At 38.9% G+C, this 15893-nt stretch overlaps 1 protein-coding gene across 2 annotated transcripts in view; it reads right to left on the bottom strand.

Moving 5' to 3' along the window:
* Positions 1-429: 429 nt before the first annotated feature.
* SP3 (Sp3 transcription factor) overlaps positions 430-15893 on the bottom strand; it is a 37791-nt gene continuing 22327 nt past the window's right edge. For both annotated transcript variants that reach the window (XM_065670344.1, XM_065670345.1), the window contains 3 exons: positions 13514-13706; positions 4750-4946; positions 430-2195 (listed from right to left, as the gene is read on the bottom strand). In XM_065670344.1, coding sequence (XP_065526416.1) covers positions 1879-2195; positions 4750-4946; positions 13514-13706 — 707 coding nt within the window. In that variant the 3' untranslated portion in view covers positions 430-1878. The remainder of the gene's footprint in view (positions 2196-4749; positions 4947-13513; positions 13707-15893) is intronic.

The raw sequence follows: 15893 nt of genomic DNA, 5'->3' as shown, positions 1-15893 counted from the left end.
CGTCCTCTTCAATCTCACAGTTCTCACTGTCTTTCTTACTCCAGGTACAACATCCCTTTCAGCCACAGTTCCCTATCGAGACTGTCTGTATTGTGGCATGTAAGTATCAGAGGACTTAAATGCAACTTTATTTTGATATTCTATATGATATGGACTATGACTCCTGGCACTGCTCAGCATAAGGTCAGAAGTTACCACTTTATATACCAATGTAGTATACAGCAATGCATGTCTGTGAACATACATACAGATGGGGGTTTTTTTGATAGTGAGGAGGTGGTGTATTACCATTTCCTCACCCACAAGCAAAGGAAAAACCATTTCTACTTCCCACCAGCTAATGCAAAGTAATAAAACATCTCAGGCTATCAAGAGGTATTATGAAATTATACCTTATTAGTTAACAAGAAGTACAGTAAACGTAAGTCAAAAGAAAAAAAAAAATAGTGTTTTATTAACTACCACACTGTTATAATACACTTTAAACGTACAATAAGGTAGCCTTTAAATTTGAGGTGGTTTTAAGAATAACAAATGAACAGATTTCCAAATGTTTGTAAATAGGTGAACTGCAGTAAGTATTGTTGTACATTTTTTGAAAATGGTATAGCACTTACAGACTGGCTATATAACTTCATTTTGTACATTTTTCTATAATTGAAAATATAAACAGTAATTAAAAAATAAAAAGAAAATTCAGCATAATAAAAAACATATATGTTTATCAGTTAAATGTACTGGATACATACAATTTTTAAGGGAAGAAGCAAAAAACGAAAGATGGCTGATATTTAAATGCAGATTGACTAACCAAAAACTAAACAACAAACAAATAAAAACCTCATAAACCCCCTAGTTCACTATGACTATATCCATATGTTTGGGAGTACTGTCAATATGGAAGTGATTTCTCTGTTGTATTTGCATATGTTATATTTTACTGGTAATTTACATAATGGCTTTTAAGGCCCTGGCAGACAGATGTTTTTTGGAAAAAAGATTTGATAAAAATCACTGCTGAGACACAATACACCTTATTTTTGGTCCTCCAATGTTCAAAAGAAGGGATATACTTCACTATAACATTTGCCTTACCACCCAAATGCCTCAACCTATACATATTTATTTCTTTTACATTTTAAGCTTTTCAAACATTGGTTATATTGCCCACCTTGGTTATTGAAAGAATATTAACAAGACATCATTTTGGCAAATTAAATCTTAAACATGGCTTTTCAATAGGATTTAAAAGGTGACTATCCCTAGAGTTCCATGTTAAAATGTAGTTTTCAAAATCTTACAAGAGTAATGCTTAAAATATTGTACATAGTTAACCTAATTAAAATAATTAGCTTCAAAATGACAAGTTGATGAGCTAAGTAAAGCCTACACTATGTAACATTTGCTTGGAAACTTGATTTGTCAGTTATGCATAATAAAAATTCCAGTCATCAAGAAAATTACAAAATTTCTTTTATCATAACATGATTTCTTTTCACCCATCAACTTCTTTTATCTTACAATAGATAAATACCAACATGTTCTCATTTTTTACACTAAACCACACAGGATTGATGCATTTGGTTAGACTACCATTTCCATCTTTAAATTCCTTTTTTTTTTTTTTTTTAATATAACTTGGTAAAATTTCATCTCTTCTAGATTCCAAAAGTACCTACAAAACCCATGCAATTTTACCATTTTAATATACTATGGAATATCATACAAAGTAAGGCATTTCAGTGTCATGTATAACCAAGTTACTGTCAATCCAAAAATTTTTGCACATCAATAAAAAGATATCTAAGAACTTAGGAACAATATTCTTCTCACTACTGTATAAAAATAACCACAATTAATAGGTATCTTGTGTAATATTTACTCCATTGTCTCGTTTCCCGAAACTGTGACAAGCTGTAAAGGTATTTCAGTGTTGGTAAGAATATCCTGATTGCTGGTGCCAGATGTATTAACAGTTCCTATTCCTGAAACAGAACCTTGTTGAATATTTGCAAGGATAAGTGTTGTTCCTCCTGCAGTAATCAAAGTATCATCAGGTGTTGCTTCTACTGATGCCAGCACTGTACTGCTAGAGTGAATACCTTTTTTATTCTGATGTGTTTTAATGTGTTTCGCAAGGTGGTCACTTCTCATAAAGCGTTTTGAACATTCTGGACAGACAAATTTCTTCTCACCTGTTACAGAAGATAAGAAAAAATACGTTTTCAAGAACATTAAAAATATCACATGTGAACCAAAAGGTGGGATAACTTACTGCACGTTTAAGAGTCAGAATTCTAACAACATCTATACTGAAGAGAAAACCAATCCAATACGACAAACTTGCATGTTAAATTTCTAGACACCCATACTTCAAAAGAACTGATTTATTTTTCTGTCTCACCAAGCCTGGAGAGATCTTTCAGACAAGCTAAAGACTACCGCCATCTCACACTCTCAGGCTACCAAGTTTCACTGCAGTTATTACCAATAAATAACTTTTAAGAGGAGAACAAAACAGGGAAGACTATATGAGTTCCTGCAGAATCACACTTGAGACTGATGGACAAGATTACAGAATTGTTTGGGCTGGAAGGGACCTTTAAGATTATCTAGTTGGAAGGGACTTTTAAGATCACCTAGTTCCAACCCCCCTGCCACAGGGAGGGACACCTTCCACTACACCCTGTTTAACCCTGTTAAACACTTCCAGGATGGTGCATCCACAGCTTCTTTGGGCAACCTGTTCCAGTGTTTCACCGCCATCACAGGTCATACCACTACATGCCCTTGTAGAAAGTCCCTCTCCAGCTTTGTTGTAGGCTGCTGTAAGATATCTGGGAGTATTCTCCCAGACTATCAGTTCCAGCTCTCTCAGGCTGTCTTTATAGGAGAGGTGCTCCAGCCCTCTGAGCATCGGTAATTCAGGGTTGAAGGGTCATCTGTGGGTCTCTAGTCTGATCTCTCACTAAGCAGGGTCAGCTATGAGGTCAGACCTGGTTGCTCAAGAATTTATCCAGTTTCATCTCAAAAATCTTTTGGGATGGAGACCACATAATCTCTGTAAGCCTCCTATTCTAGTGCCTGACTGTCCTCTGGTTTGAACCTCTCTTGTTTCAACTTACATCTGTTGCCTCTCATCGTCCACCATACACCACCGTGGAAAGTCTGATATCTTCTTAATGGTAGCCTTGCAGGTATTAAAAGGTTGCTATTAAGTTTGCCCCTGCCCTTATTGTTCTCCTTTTACAGCTGAATAAGCCCAGTTCCTACAGCCTCTCCTCGTAATGCAAATGCTCCAGCTTCCTAATCATCTTCGTCACTCTTTAGTGAACTCAGTCCTTGAGTGAGTTGATGAATGTCTTTCTTCTGTCGGGGGCTGCAAACTAGATGAAATACTCTAGATGACATCTAACCAGTGCTGAGAAGAAGGGGATAATCACTTCCCTAGAACTAGTGTCCCCGCTTTTGTTGATAAAAGCCCCAACCATCTTTGCTACCGGCTCCTGCTCATGTTTTGGCTGTCTATTGATACTTCCAGGTACTTTTCAGCAGACCCGATTCCCAACTCAGTATTTAGTCTGTGTTGCTGCAAAGGTTAATTCCCTCCCAGGAACAGTACTTTGTGTTTATCCTTGCTGAATTTCATAAGGTTCCTCTCAGCCCATTCATTCAGCCTCAGTTCTCCGAATAGCAGCCTTGCCCTCAACTGCATGGACCAGTTGCCCCAGTTTGGTGCTATCTGCAAACCTAAGAAAAGTGCACTCTGTTGCCTCCGCCAGGTCGGTGATAAAGACGTTAAAAGAGGTCAAAGGATAGATCCCTGCAGTTGTCTACTTTTTACTGGTATGCAGGTACACTAGGAATCATACCTCAAAGCTACATCATTCAACCCGCCTCTTTTTTTTTTTTTTTAACCCATCTGGCTGTCCATACAGATGGAACATAACATCTTGAATACTGGGTTCAAGCATCCAACATGTCTAGCAAAAGCATGCCATTAGGTACAAAATATGAAATGTTTTTCATGGACATTGCAAAGACATTTTTCTAAGCAATGTAAATGCTGATAAGCACTTAACTTATTTATCTACTGTCACCGGGTTTTTCAAATTGTCCAATTTTAAAAAGTAAGCATCCTGTAGACTGTAATTATGGGTTCAGTTTGTACGAAAACAGGCAACACAGACAACAAACTGCTCCTTGAAAAGATGGTAAATCTACACTAATTTCTTTTCTTTGTATTAGACAAAAGAAGAAACGTGAACCTGGAGTCCCTAACGGGGGGTCTAACCATGAAACTAGAAGATGCAGAATGATGCACCATCACATGCTCTTCCTTAATTTTGTTAATGATATCTAATCTCTTCGACATCTAGTCCACTTTTATTTTTCTTTTTTAAAAAGAGAGGAAACTATTGAAGTTTTAAGCTGGTACAACAGTTCAATCTGGTTCAAACAAATTAAATGCGCTGCTGAACCTGAATCAAAGTATTCTGATTAAGCTATATTAAATACTAGCTTAAAAGTCAGTTCTGAATCAATAAAGGTAGCCGGTTTTCCTCCTCAGACTTACCAATGACACCAAAGCATGTGCACAGCTCTAAATATTACCTGATTTTAGAAAAGTCACACAACATTAAAATCAATCCTATACAAAGATCTGTTCTCCCCTTAAAAGTTATTTATCCAACACCCCTCAATGACACATCTTCATAGTTAAATGCACCAGAAAGAAAGACTGAAAACCTGTGTGCGTCCTTCGGTGTCGCTGGAGCTCATCGCTGCGAGTGAACCTTTTGCCACAGAACATCCAAGTACAAACAAATGGACGCTCTCCAGAATGCCAGCGGAGATGAGCTCTCAAATGTGAGGTTTTCCCATATACTTTACCACACCCCGGTATGTGACAAATATGTTGCTTCTTTTTTCCCAAATTGGAGCCTCTGCAAATAAATAAATAAATAGATAAATAGATAAATTCCTCCTAAATAAAGGTCACACATGTAAGTGAGGTAATATATTACAAGAGATCTGCAAACAAACCTGAGCAGCTTCCCATTTTTATTTCAAATACAGAGTCCAGTACACTCCACAAGAAGCTGGAACTAAATTCTATAATGCTACCTCCAATTCTGCAACAAACTATAAATTTACCATCATATGAAATGTAAATGATAGAAGTGTAATCTTTCGCAAGCACACATGAAGTTGGAAATACAGTCATTACAGCAGTTTGCACCACTTTGATGCTGAAGTGCCCCTGTTTTAAATTTCTCCCAGTTTCAGTTTTTACCATGCACCAAAGACAGTTTTGGCAAAGAAAAAACACGAATGACTGTAATTGCCAAAACGGAAACTGGAGATTTTGGCAACTGAGAAGAGAACAGATGGGATTGTTGGCATCTTGGGGAAACCTGAGAAGCGGTTTGGGATTGGAGGACAAGCGTACTAACCTGAGTATTGCCACTAAAAGGAGTGGCAGTGAAATAGCTCATCTTCCTGAAACTTAACTGAATTCTTTGGTATTTCGGGAAAATAAAAATCCATCAAAATGAACAGGTCATTCACAGTATAAGCCAGACCACTGAGCTTGATGCTTATTTCCAGATGCTGTCTCACTGAAATGGCAGGTGATTGGTTCAGGGAAAGCACCTAACACAAAAGCCTTTTTGTTTTGTTTTGGGGTTTTTCTTGGCTGGTTGGTTTTGGTTGATTGGGTGGTTGAGGGCTTTTTATTTTTTTAAATAAAAACACAGATAAGAGCCTCTGAAGACCCAGAGAAAGAACTCAGTCAGGCCAGTGCAGGACATTATGAAGGATTTTAGCCTATTTAAGTGTTTGCTACTGCTGAAAGAAGCACCCCAGGGAATAGACCTGTCTGACAGCACAGCTATACGAATGGTGAATGCTGGTACAAGGGAGGAGATTGGAAAATGCAGCCAAGGATTAGGCTATCTTATTCATCAACAATGTTAACTTAAAACAGCTTAAGTGGATTCTGAAATCACAGTCTTGGGAACTCCATTCTCCATGGCTGATTATACAATTTTAGTTGCCTCCCCAGGGCATTTTTTTTTCCTTAAATTGAATGTTCAACTTCTTAACCGTCCAGTGCTGAAAGATTTGCCAAGCAACTATTAGACCTAGATCCACATCCCTGTATTCAGATCAATTCTGGTTTATACATAATGAGGGTTCAGTGTAAAATGCACATAACACTTTTAAGGAGCTAGTGCTTGGAACAAGCATTTCTGAATAGGCACTGAAATTAATTCACTCTAACAAGTCACAGCATCTAAAGGGAATTCCAACCTAAGCACATGCGAACTGAAAACATTACAGACAGTCCAGAAAAGAAGGTAAAATCCAATTAAGTCCTAGAAAATGTTTCTAAGAAGTCTTAACATACAGTGATCTTCATAGTGCTTCTTTAGTCATTTTGTCTTAGAAGAAAAAACTATTACTTTTACATAGTAATTATTTGGCATGACAGTGTAGGTTTTGACTTCAGAACAGGTTCAACGGCAGTAAAAGTAACAAGTCTAGAAGGCTTTTGACCCTGTTGTGGGAGCAGTAGATTCATATGAGCCTATGGGTATGGTGACAGAAGAGATTCTGCTTATCTATCTGCTTTGGTTTGGGTTTTTTATTTATTTTATTTTATTGCCACCCCTCAATCCTTAGCCTCACAGACAGTTCACCTGGGCCTGTTTTATCCAGCTTGTTTCTAAATTTCGTGCAAAGAGTTCTCTGACATCTGACCTGATATGACCTGTTAAGCTATTCCATCATTATTAGTCTTGTCAAGAATACTTTGGACTTAATTTTCCCTTTTCAAATGTCCCAAAAGAAGATCATATCTTTGGAACAGCACAAACACTGCCTTTTTTACATCACCTACCTGAGCTGAAACACCCATTACTGGTTAACCTTTGCTACACCGAAACTGTCAGACTCACGCTTTTCCATGGCCTTCATTCAAGTCAAGGTTAGAAAGCAAAATTAACTGTAATGTCATGCATTTAACTTTGTACTATGCCACCTACACAAAAGCTCAATATTCATAAGTTTTGAACATTCAGACAAACTCAGGCACTCAACAAAGTGTCTTTAGCTTGCCCCCCTTTCTTTTCTTGTTTCTCAGCCTCTGCAGATGGCTGGGCCACCACACAAAACACACTGTATCTATAACAGTTCCTGTGGCATTCATCTACAAGCCCAAAATTCCCAGCTCCTGGGACTCCAAGGAAGTAACTTTCTGTATTCTTCCTTTTGTCCTACTACAATTGTTTCCACAGTTCTCAAGCTCTGTGTTCACCTTCACATAATGATTCAGTTCAGGTCCCCTTGTTTGGTGGCTCAAGGCATTCAGCAATTGCAGTGCAAGGCAAAAGAACACCCATGGTCTTTCTCCATTATACAATCTTGCTAACAGACAGAATTCTCCAGAGGATCCTTCTGTTCTGTGTCTTTAATTGCCTGTTCAACCCCATGTGACCCTAAGGAGTGCTCGGCCTTATAACAAAATGTATTTCTGCATTTGAGAATCTATTTCTGTATATAGAATTTTTTTTGTATTTGGCGTTTCTTCCTCACACCTTCTCCAAACATATTAAGTCTTCCCCTCCACAATAATCAGTACAAGTATTTTGTAACCTTGCATGATACAGTACATAAATGTGACACTAATGACACAAAATCACATCAAAATTCCCCTAAAATAATGTTATGGTTCTTATGTCCATCACTTGTGCTTGTTCAATTGCACCTTTAGTCTAGACTGAAGGAAACCAAGGTTCAACTCATGGTAGGCTTACTGTGCATAGATGGTGTAGCATATGTAGCTCTAAGCACCTCACCTAATTGGTGACAGAAATTCCTTAGTGGACTTCTAAGTTCAAAGAAAAAGGAAAGTTAAAGGTAAGATCTGGAGAAGGCTGAGGTTCTTAATGACTTCTTTGCCTCGGTCTTCACTGGCAAAGGCTCTGACTGCACCACCCAGGTCTTAGAAGGTAGACGCAGGGACTGTGAGAATGAAGACCTTGGGCCCACTGTAGGAGAGGATCTGGTTCGAGACCATCTTAAAAATCTGAACGCGCACAAGTCCGTGGGACCTGATGGAATCCATCCGCGGGTCCTGAAGGAGCTGGCAAATGAAGTTGCTAAGCCACTGGCCATCATATTTGAAAAATCATGGCAGTCAGGTGAAGTTCCCGACGACTGGAAAAAGGGAAATATAACCCCCATTTTCAAGAAGGGGAAAATGGAAGACCTGGGGAATTACAGACCAGTCAGTCTCACATCTGTGCCTGGTAAAATCTTGGAGCACATTCTCCTGGAAGGCATGCTAAGGCACATGAAAAACAACAAGGTGCTTGGTGACAGCCAGCATGGCTTCACTAAGGGGAAATCCTGCCTGACCAATTTGGTGGCCTTCTATGATGGGGCTACAGAACTGATGGACAAGGGTAAAGCAGTTGATGTCATCTACCTGGACTTGTGCAAAGCGTTTGACACTGTCCCACACGACATCCTTCTCTCTAAATTGGAGAGATATCAATTTGATGGATGGACCACTCGGTGGGTAAAGAACTGGCTGGATGGCTGCACACAGAATTGTGGTCAATGGCTCGATGTCCGGCTGGAGACCGGTAATGACTGGTGTCCCTCAGGGATCGGTGTTGGGACCGGTCTTGTTTAACATCTTCATCACTGACATGGACAGTGGGATTGAGTGCGCCCTCAGCAAGTTTGCTGATGACACCAAGCTGTGTGGTCCAGTTGATACGCTGGAGGGAAGGGATGCCATCCAGAGGGACCTTGACACGCTTGTGAGGTGGGCTGATGCCAACCTTATGAAGTTCAACCATGACAAGTGCAAGGTCCTACACCTGGGTCGGAGCAATCCCAGGCACGGCTACAGACTGGGCAAAGAAGAGATTCAGAGCGGCCCTGCAGAGAAGGACTTGGGGGTGCTGGTCGATGAGAAAATGAACATGAGCCAGCAGTGTGCGCTCGCAGCCCAGAAAGCCAACCGTATCCTGGGCTACATCAAAAGGAGTGTGACCAGCAGGTCAAAGGAGGTGATCCTGCCCCTCTACTCTGCTCTTGTGAGACCTCACCTGGAGTATTGTGTGCAGTTCTGGTGTCCTCAACATAAAAAGGACATGGAACTGCTGGAACAAGTCCAGAGGAGGGCCACGAGGAGGATCAGGGGACTGGAGCACCTCCCGTATGAAGATAGGCTGAGGAAGTTGGGGCTGTTCAGCCTGGAGAAGAAAAGGCTACGTGGAGACCTCACAGCAGCCTTCCAGTACCTGAAGGGGGCCTATAGGGATGCTGGGGAGGGACTCTTCGTCAGGGACTGTAGTGACAGGACAAGGGGTAATGGGTTAAAACTTAAACAGGGGAAGTATAGATTGGATATAAGGAGGAAATTCTTTCCTGTTAGGGTGGTAAGGCACTGGAATGGCTTGCCCAGGGAGGTTGTGAGTGCTCTATCCCTGGCAGTGTTCAAGGCCAGGTTGGATGAAGCCTTGTGTGGGATGGTTTAGTGTGAGATGTCCCTGCCTATGGCAGGGGGGCTGGAACTAGATGATCTTGAGGTCCTTTCCAACCCTAACTATTCTATGATTCTATGATCCACAGAATGAAATCCACAAGACTACTGTGAATGAGTAACTAAGTGTATTTATTCTATATAGCTTCATATAGGCATCTGTATGTTTGTTTCATGTGTGCTCTAAACGGACTGGATATGAGCCAAATTCTATCTGGATGCTTTGCAGCTGTGACAGTCTGGCACCATGCCCCAACACATCATGCTAAGAGGCCTTTCCTGCTGCACTGGCCAATAACCATCATCACTGAGTAAAACGATACAACTCAGGCCTACTCCTCGACTAGAATCTTCAAATCAATTAATATTTAAGTATTTTCATAGTATATTTTAGCTTTATAAAGTTCAGAAACCATGTTTCTCAGTAACCATTCAGAATGCAATGGTTTCAGCAGGAGACGGCTTCATGCACTGGGAAACTAGACTTTCAGTCCAGCAGTACTTCCAGAAGGAACATGAAGTATTTCAAGGGTAAAATATAGCCCTATCAGTTATTTTAAGAACATGTATTTCAGAGTTACATACCTGAAGTGGTACTGAGAAGTACTGTTCCTCTATAGGTCCAGACCACTAGTAGTTACATCTGAATGTAACTCTAGATGTAACTGAGGGAAGGGTGAACTTTCCACCTAACTTTAGGCACCCCAACTAGAAGCTTAACAGAGATGTTTAAGATGAGAGTCATTGTTTGAGGTACATATATCTCTCTCTCCTCTTGCTTATCCCCCATCTACAATATAAGCTTGAGGCTCTAATGTTTTAATTTACATATCTAATACACCATCCTCTTCCTTTCCTATCTTTCCCCCTGCCAAGTAAGGTAAAGATAACAGTGGCTTCCTACTTCACAGGACTGGTACAAATAGAAATTCTTTGAAGACTTCAATGTAGTCTAATTCTGTATCTAAAAATCAAAAAACACCAAGAAAAGCCAACATCAAAAACTAGAAGAAACTGCTCTCAACTCTCTTTTCCATCCAGAAAATAAAAAAAAGACAAGAAATACCAAAACTAAGGTTACACAAAAGATGAAATTATGAAGAAGTCTCTGCATACACAAAGCCATGCACTACCTTTTCCTACCCCATTCAGTGCACAGGAGGGACAGTATTCACTGAATGAAATGCTATGTATCTTTTCTGTACTGATTTAATGTGATTTTCTTGTCTTACTATTTACATATTATTTAAGTACTATCTTAAATACAGAATTATTCAAGTTCCCCTGGGGTTTTTTTTAAAATCACACGCACTTACAACGCTCAGTGCCTAAGCAATTCACAAACACTAATGAATTTATCATCTTGCAACACTCCTATGTAGTGAACTTGAACTAGTACAATTATTTTGTACATCCAAATCTGAGGTAGAAAGAGATTAAGGCCAAGACTGTCAAGCATCTAACAGTTTGAGGTGTCAAGTTCAATATAGCAAAAACATATTTTCTTAAGAGTACTGCAGATGTCCACAATTCAACTCAATCCACTTCTTCACAGAAACGAACTCAGTACTCCTGCAGTGCAAAAGGTGGGATGGATAGACAAACATCTCAGAAACTTCAGAGCCCTGTTGCTGCAGTCCCATATCTCATTTCCTAAATGTCCTCCAGTTTCTTCAATTAGTGAAGCAGGTGCCAATTGCTACGCAGCCCTGATTCACTACCTGTGCATCATCCATCCCATCCACTGAATGCCAGTGGGGTCATCTGAAAAAAACAATCTGTGGTCATGTAATTAAAAACCAAATTATAATGTATACGCACACGGGATTAAAACTGCCCACAATACGTTAATTTTGGCATTTGCCAACTTCCAAGTTTTCGACTTTGCAACCTTTGCAGCATTTTAAGAATTGTGAATGCTATCTGAAGAAATTTATAAAAGCAAATGTCCTATTATTCAAAACTCTGCGAGTCATCAGCAGATTTGAAAGACAAAAAAACCTTAGAAATACAGCACTAGAGATATAAGTAACCACTATGGAATGTGATCAACGTATATCAGAATGAGAAGGAAAATATTTCTCCAAGTGGGCTTACGTTTTTTTGCTAGACGACGGAATTATACATTCTGGTGGGAAAGTTGCTCTAGCAACTGTAGACACTTTCACTCTTTTTGTTTCCACCACTGTCTCCTTCATTATCCTGCTTCTATTCTAGTTCTAATTCTTCTCACATCCTGATTTCCTGTCCTACTTTTTCTACTTACTTTGTACACTTGACGTGTTCAGTCCTTCCTTTACAGCGGATTTCAGTTTCTCACCTATCTAAACTCTGTTCTAGCTCTTATCTCAATTCCTCCCCAGATTCCCACATCTGAATTTCAGTCAGACTAAACCCTTCTTCAGACTTTATCATCTCAAAAAGATTCTCTCTTGGGCTTTGACTTTAAAATTTGGTGTTACAGCAACATCAATTAGGAGGAAGAGGATTTTAAAGTAAAGATACCTCTAGGTTAAAGACACTGTAGTTTGGAAGAAAGCATGAGGAAGATGGAACATGTGAAATCTCTACGTTTTCTAAGAACATGGCCAGTGCAAATAACATTTTCAGAGTTCAAATGACATTTTCAGAGTTCCCCTAGACTGAAGCAAATCTCAACCCACGGTATACTTTAGGTAGACCTTTGTAGCAGAGCCGAGGTTCACCAAGAACTTAGAAATGTCTGTGCTAGGTTTCAGTGAATTATACATAAGGATTTAGGAAGAGGAAACTGACAGACAAAGATACCATGTAACTTTAACTGCAGATATTATCACCAGCTTCATCTGTGATGAAGATGTTTAGAGAAGTGTTTTGTCTCAAACACTTAATATTTACTCTGCATGGCCACCTAAAGATATTACCTCTCCATACTTGCAAAATGGGTATCTAGGATATACAGCAGAAACCCACAGAGTTTTGACACAAAGACATATTCAGTACTATTCAGTCCTATTAGAACTCTTAAAGCCTTAGGACACCCACAGGTTCTTCAAAGAGAACTCAGTAATTTGCACTATAGTTCTCACATAAATAAGGATATCTATTTTAGAGAAGAAACTATTCTCAAAATGACAAATTTTAGTGCACTGGAAAGAAGCCCCTACACTATTATATCAAGCACACACACTCCTAAATATTTTCACTTGTAAAAGACTGCCTATTATCCCTACTTCCTCCTTTATATACGTAATAGAGATGTTTAAAACAAAGGGGTTTGGAATAGAATAAAAGCCTCGTGATAACAACAAAAAGCTGGAGAATACTTTCATGAGATAAAGAATAATAAAATATGGCTTCCTATGCGGCCCTGAAGTTTTATACAAATTGGAATTTAGTACCTCTTTGTTAGCCACTGACCCTCCACTAACTCCACTAACTGAAAACAATCTGCCAATGTAAAATTTGGTATTTAGAGTTATTACACAAACCTTGTTTTTCTTTTGAAACCAGTGAATAAGAAAACCAGGATAGCTGTATTTTTATAACACTCTCAAAGCAATCAAACTGTGGAAAAAATGCTCAATCAGTGAGGAAATGCAGGAATACAGGATTTAATCAAGTCCTTGACATGCGATAGGAAGCCAATCACGGATGTGCATATTCCAAAATATTTCATTTTCATATTATTTAGGGCAATGTTCTATTCCCCCTCACTTGTACTAGGTGGCATCTAACTCCAGTTTTTTTCTAATTAATCTCAATGGAGTAACTCAGAGAGGATGGAATAATCTGCTCATTCATTTGCAAACTCAGAAATAAAAGTGTCAGTCCTTTATTGTATACATTCTTTTACATAACCCTCTAGTTTTCTTTCACTGCAGACAATTGCTGTTAACTAAGGCTCCTTTTTTCCTCACTCAGTTTTTGTTTTCATCATTACATCTTTACATGACACGGAACATTACGTACCTTCCACCACCTTCTTTGCAGTTGGGACATGTGCAAGCTACCCGTCGCAATCTTTTTGCCTCTTGATGTGGTTGGTCCCCTTCCTCATCTACCACCTGTACTCTCAAATGTGTTAGATCATTGGTATTCAGTGTAGAATCACCACTGAGCTGCCACTCTTCTGGATCTGGCTCCTCTTCTTTAATCCTAATATCTAAGGAAAAGAACAAACACAGATCCATCAGTAGCTGATTAAATAGAGAGAAGGAAACCATAATGATCAAATCCGTTTTAATGTTGAGAGCACTATGGCAGTCAAAAGTCAACATCCTTCAGTGCCTACTGATGTTACTCCTGTGCCCTTGTAACCTGTAACGTATTTAAAAAGTTTATCTTACTATACATTTCAAAGTTGAAGACAAGCTATAATGAATTATTAAAGTTTAAGTTTGAACTGCTCTTGGTAAGGAAGCTGTCACCAGGAGAATATAGCTTGCTTGAAACTTGGGAAAAACCTGAAGAAAAGAAGTTGGACAAAGGTTGAGGAAAAAAAAATGTAAATGCATGTTTCAAATAATCTTGAGTTTGAAATAATCCATTTATATTTCCTCAGGATTTCTCAATTAGTGTATTGTAGTAGAAGGAGCTTTTCTTTTTCAGAAGTTTTCAGTATGCACAGTGATAGGAGAAATCAATTATATAAAAGGGTTTGACCCACGAAAGACCAAGATACCTACAGAAGACCAAAGGAAAAAAAAAAAAAAAAAAATCATTCTTTTGTTCCATTTTCCCCCTTCTCACCTCAAATTTATGCCTTTTCCACCACACATAGAGAAGAAAACATTTAGGGAATAACGTTATTCAGCATTAGAGAGAGGTGAGCAGCACACAAGGTACTTCATTTTGACGAGCTAGTAGCTAAAATATCTTTGCTGTTTCATGGATGCAAAGAACCCTCTTAAGTTGTCCTTGTAAGATGGACATTTGCAAGTATGTATACCCTCTCCCCACAGAGTATTCGTTCAAGCTAATCCAAGAACTAATTACAGCACCATAGCACACTGCAAAACAACAACTATTTTAACAAATGTACATATTAATAGGATTTTAAAAGACAGTTTCTATGGTTCATATCAGAAAGCTGAACCCCAACCCCTTCTTTGATTCAGCAGAGTAGTTGTGTGTCTTTCTGGATATATTTAAGAGACTGCTTTCTCTGCAGAAGAGACTTAATTTCCACGTATATTTTTACCCTTAACTCAAATCTCACTGAAGCACCGAAACCTTAACTGAGCACTGTGGCCACTCTAAATTCTTTCTGGGAGTCTGTGCATAAGCCATTATCTGTATAACGAAGACAAATTGCATGAAGAAAACTTAAGAAAAACTGCTGTGTCAGATCATAAACAGCATCCTGTCCGATTAGAGGTCAGGAAAGAAATTCATGATAAAGTATGTAAAGAGTAGTAGCTACCTGGTCTACCTTCCTAATCAGCACTCATCAATGGGTGTAGCTACACACAACAAGTTTGCTTTTTGTTAATAAAGTCTCAGTCCAGTCTCTCTCAACACCACAGTCTGCCTTCCTTTTACTTGCACATGTATAACCATTTGCAGGACTGTGCTGTAAACTACATTATTGATGTGACTAAAGTTAAAATAACTCTCTAGGAAGCCACTGCATTGGGAAGAGAGTTCCAGGTTAGAAACAGGGAAGTCTAGAATATTCATCTGGTTTGGCTACAAAAGTCAACACTAGGAAATTATTTGCATTAGTATGACAGGCTCTGAGCTGTGGGAATCCAGGAGCTAGAACACTCTTTGCACATGTGGCAACATCCAGCAGAATTACAGTGGTAAGCCTGTCCAAAGTCACCTGCACACTAAGCTCCACTGTTACCATAAGAAGTTCACAATTTCATACAGCAACTTAACCAGTATCTTCCATGTGAAGACCTAGAAAACCTGTGGTGACCTCTAGACACCAAACTGTCTTTCTTACCAAATTAAGTCATCTTCTGAGACTCGCCTACAAAACCATTTTATTATCTGTAACAATTTGTATATACATGTCATATATTAAATTTATTCTACATAAGCCAAGACTAAAACACTATACAACATACAACGACTTACAGAATTAACCTTTCAAATTTGATACTATTAAGCATACTAATACATTCACATACAGCAACTTTAGAAAAAGGCAAAATCCTTAGGGATTCTGGGCACATAAACAGGAATTCAAATACAGCGAAGTAGCAAGGCTGCCAGCACAGGCCAATTCAAGCCTACAAGTAGTTCTTGAGGACTGGGATACATTATGCACCATACTCTAATTTCTTTTACCAATCAACTGCTCCACAAAACATACACTGCATAAATTTGGGGTTTATTTAAA

Source organism: Lathamus discolor, chromosome 3, assembly GCF_037157495.1.
Source record: "Lathamus discolor isolate bLatDis1 chromosome 3, bLatDis1.hap1, whole genome shotgun sequence".
Classification (NCBI taxonomy): Eukaryota; Metazoa; Chordata; class Aves; order Psittaciformes; family Psittacidae; genus Lathamus; species Lathamus discolor.
Note: the sequence above shows the minus strand (reverse complement) of the source record. Positions and strands in the feature narration are given on the sequence as shown.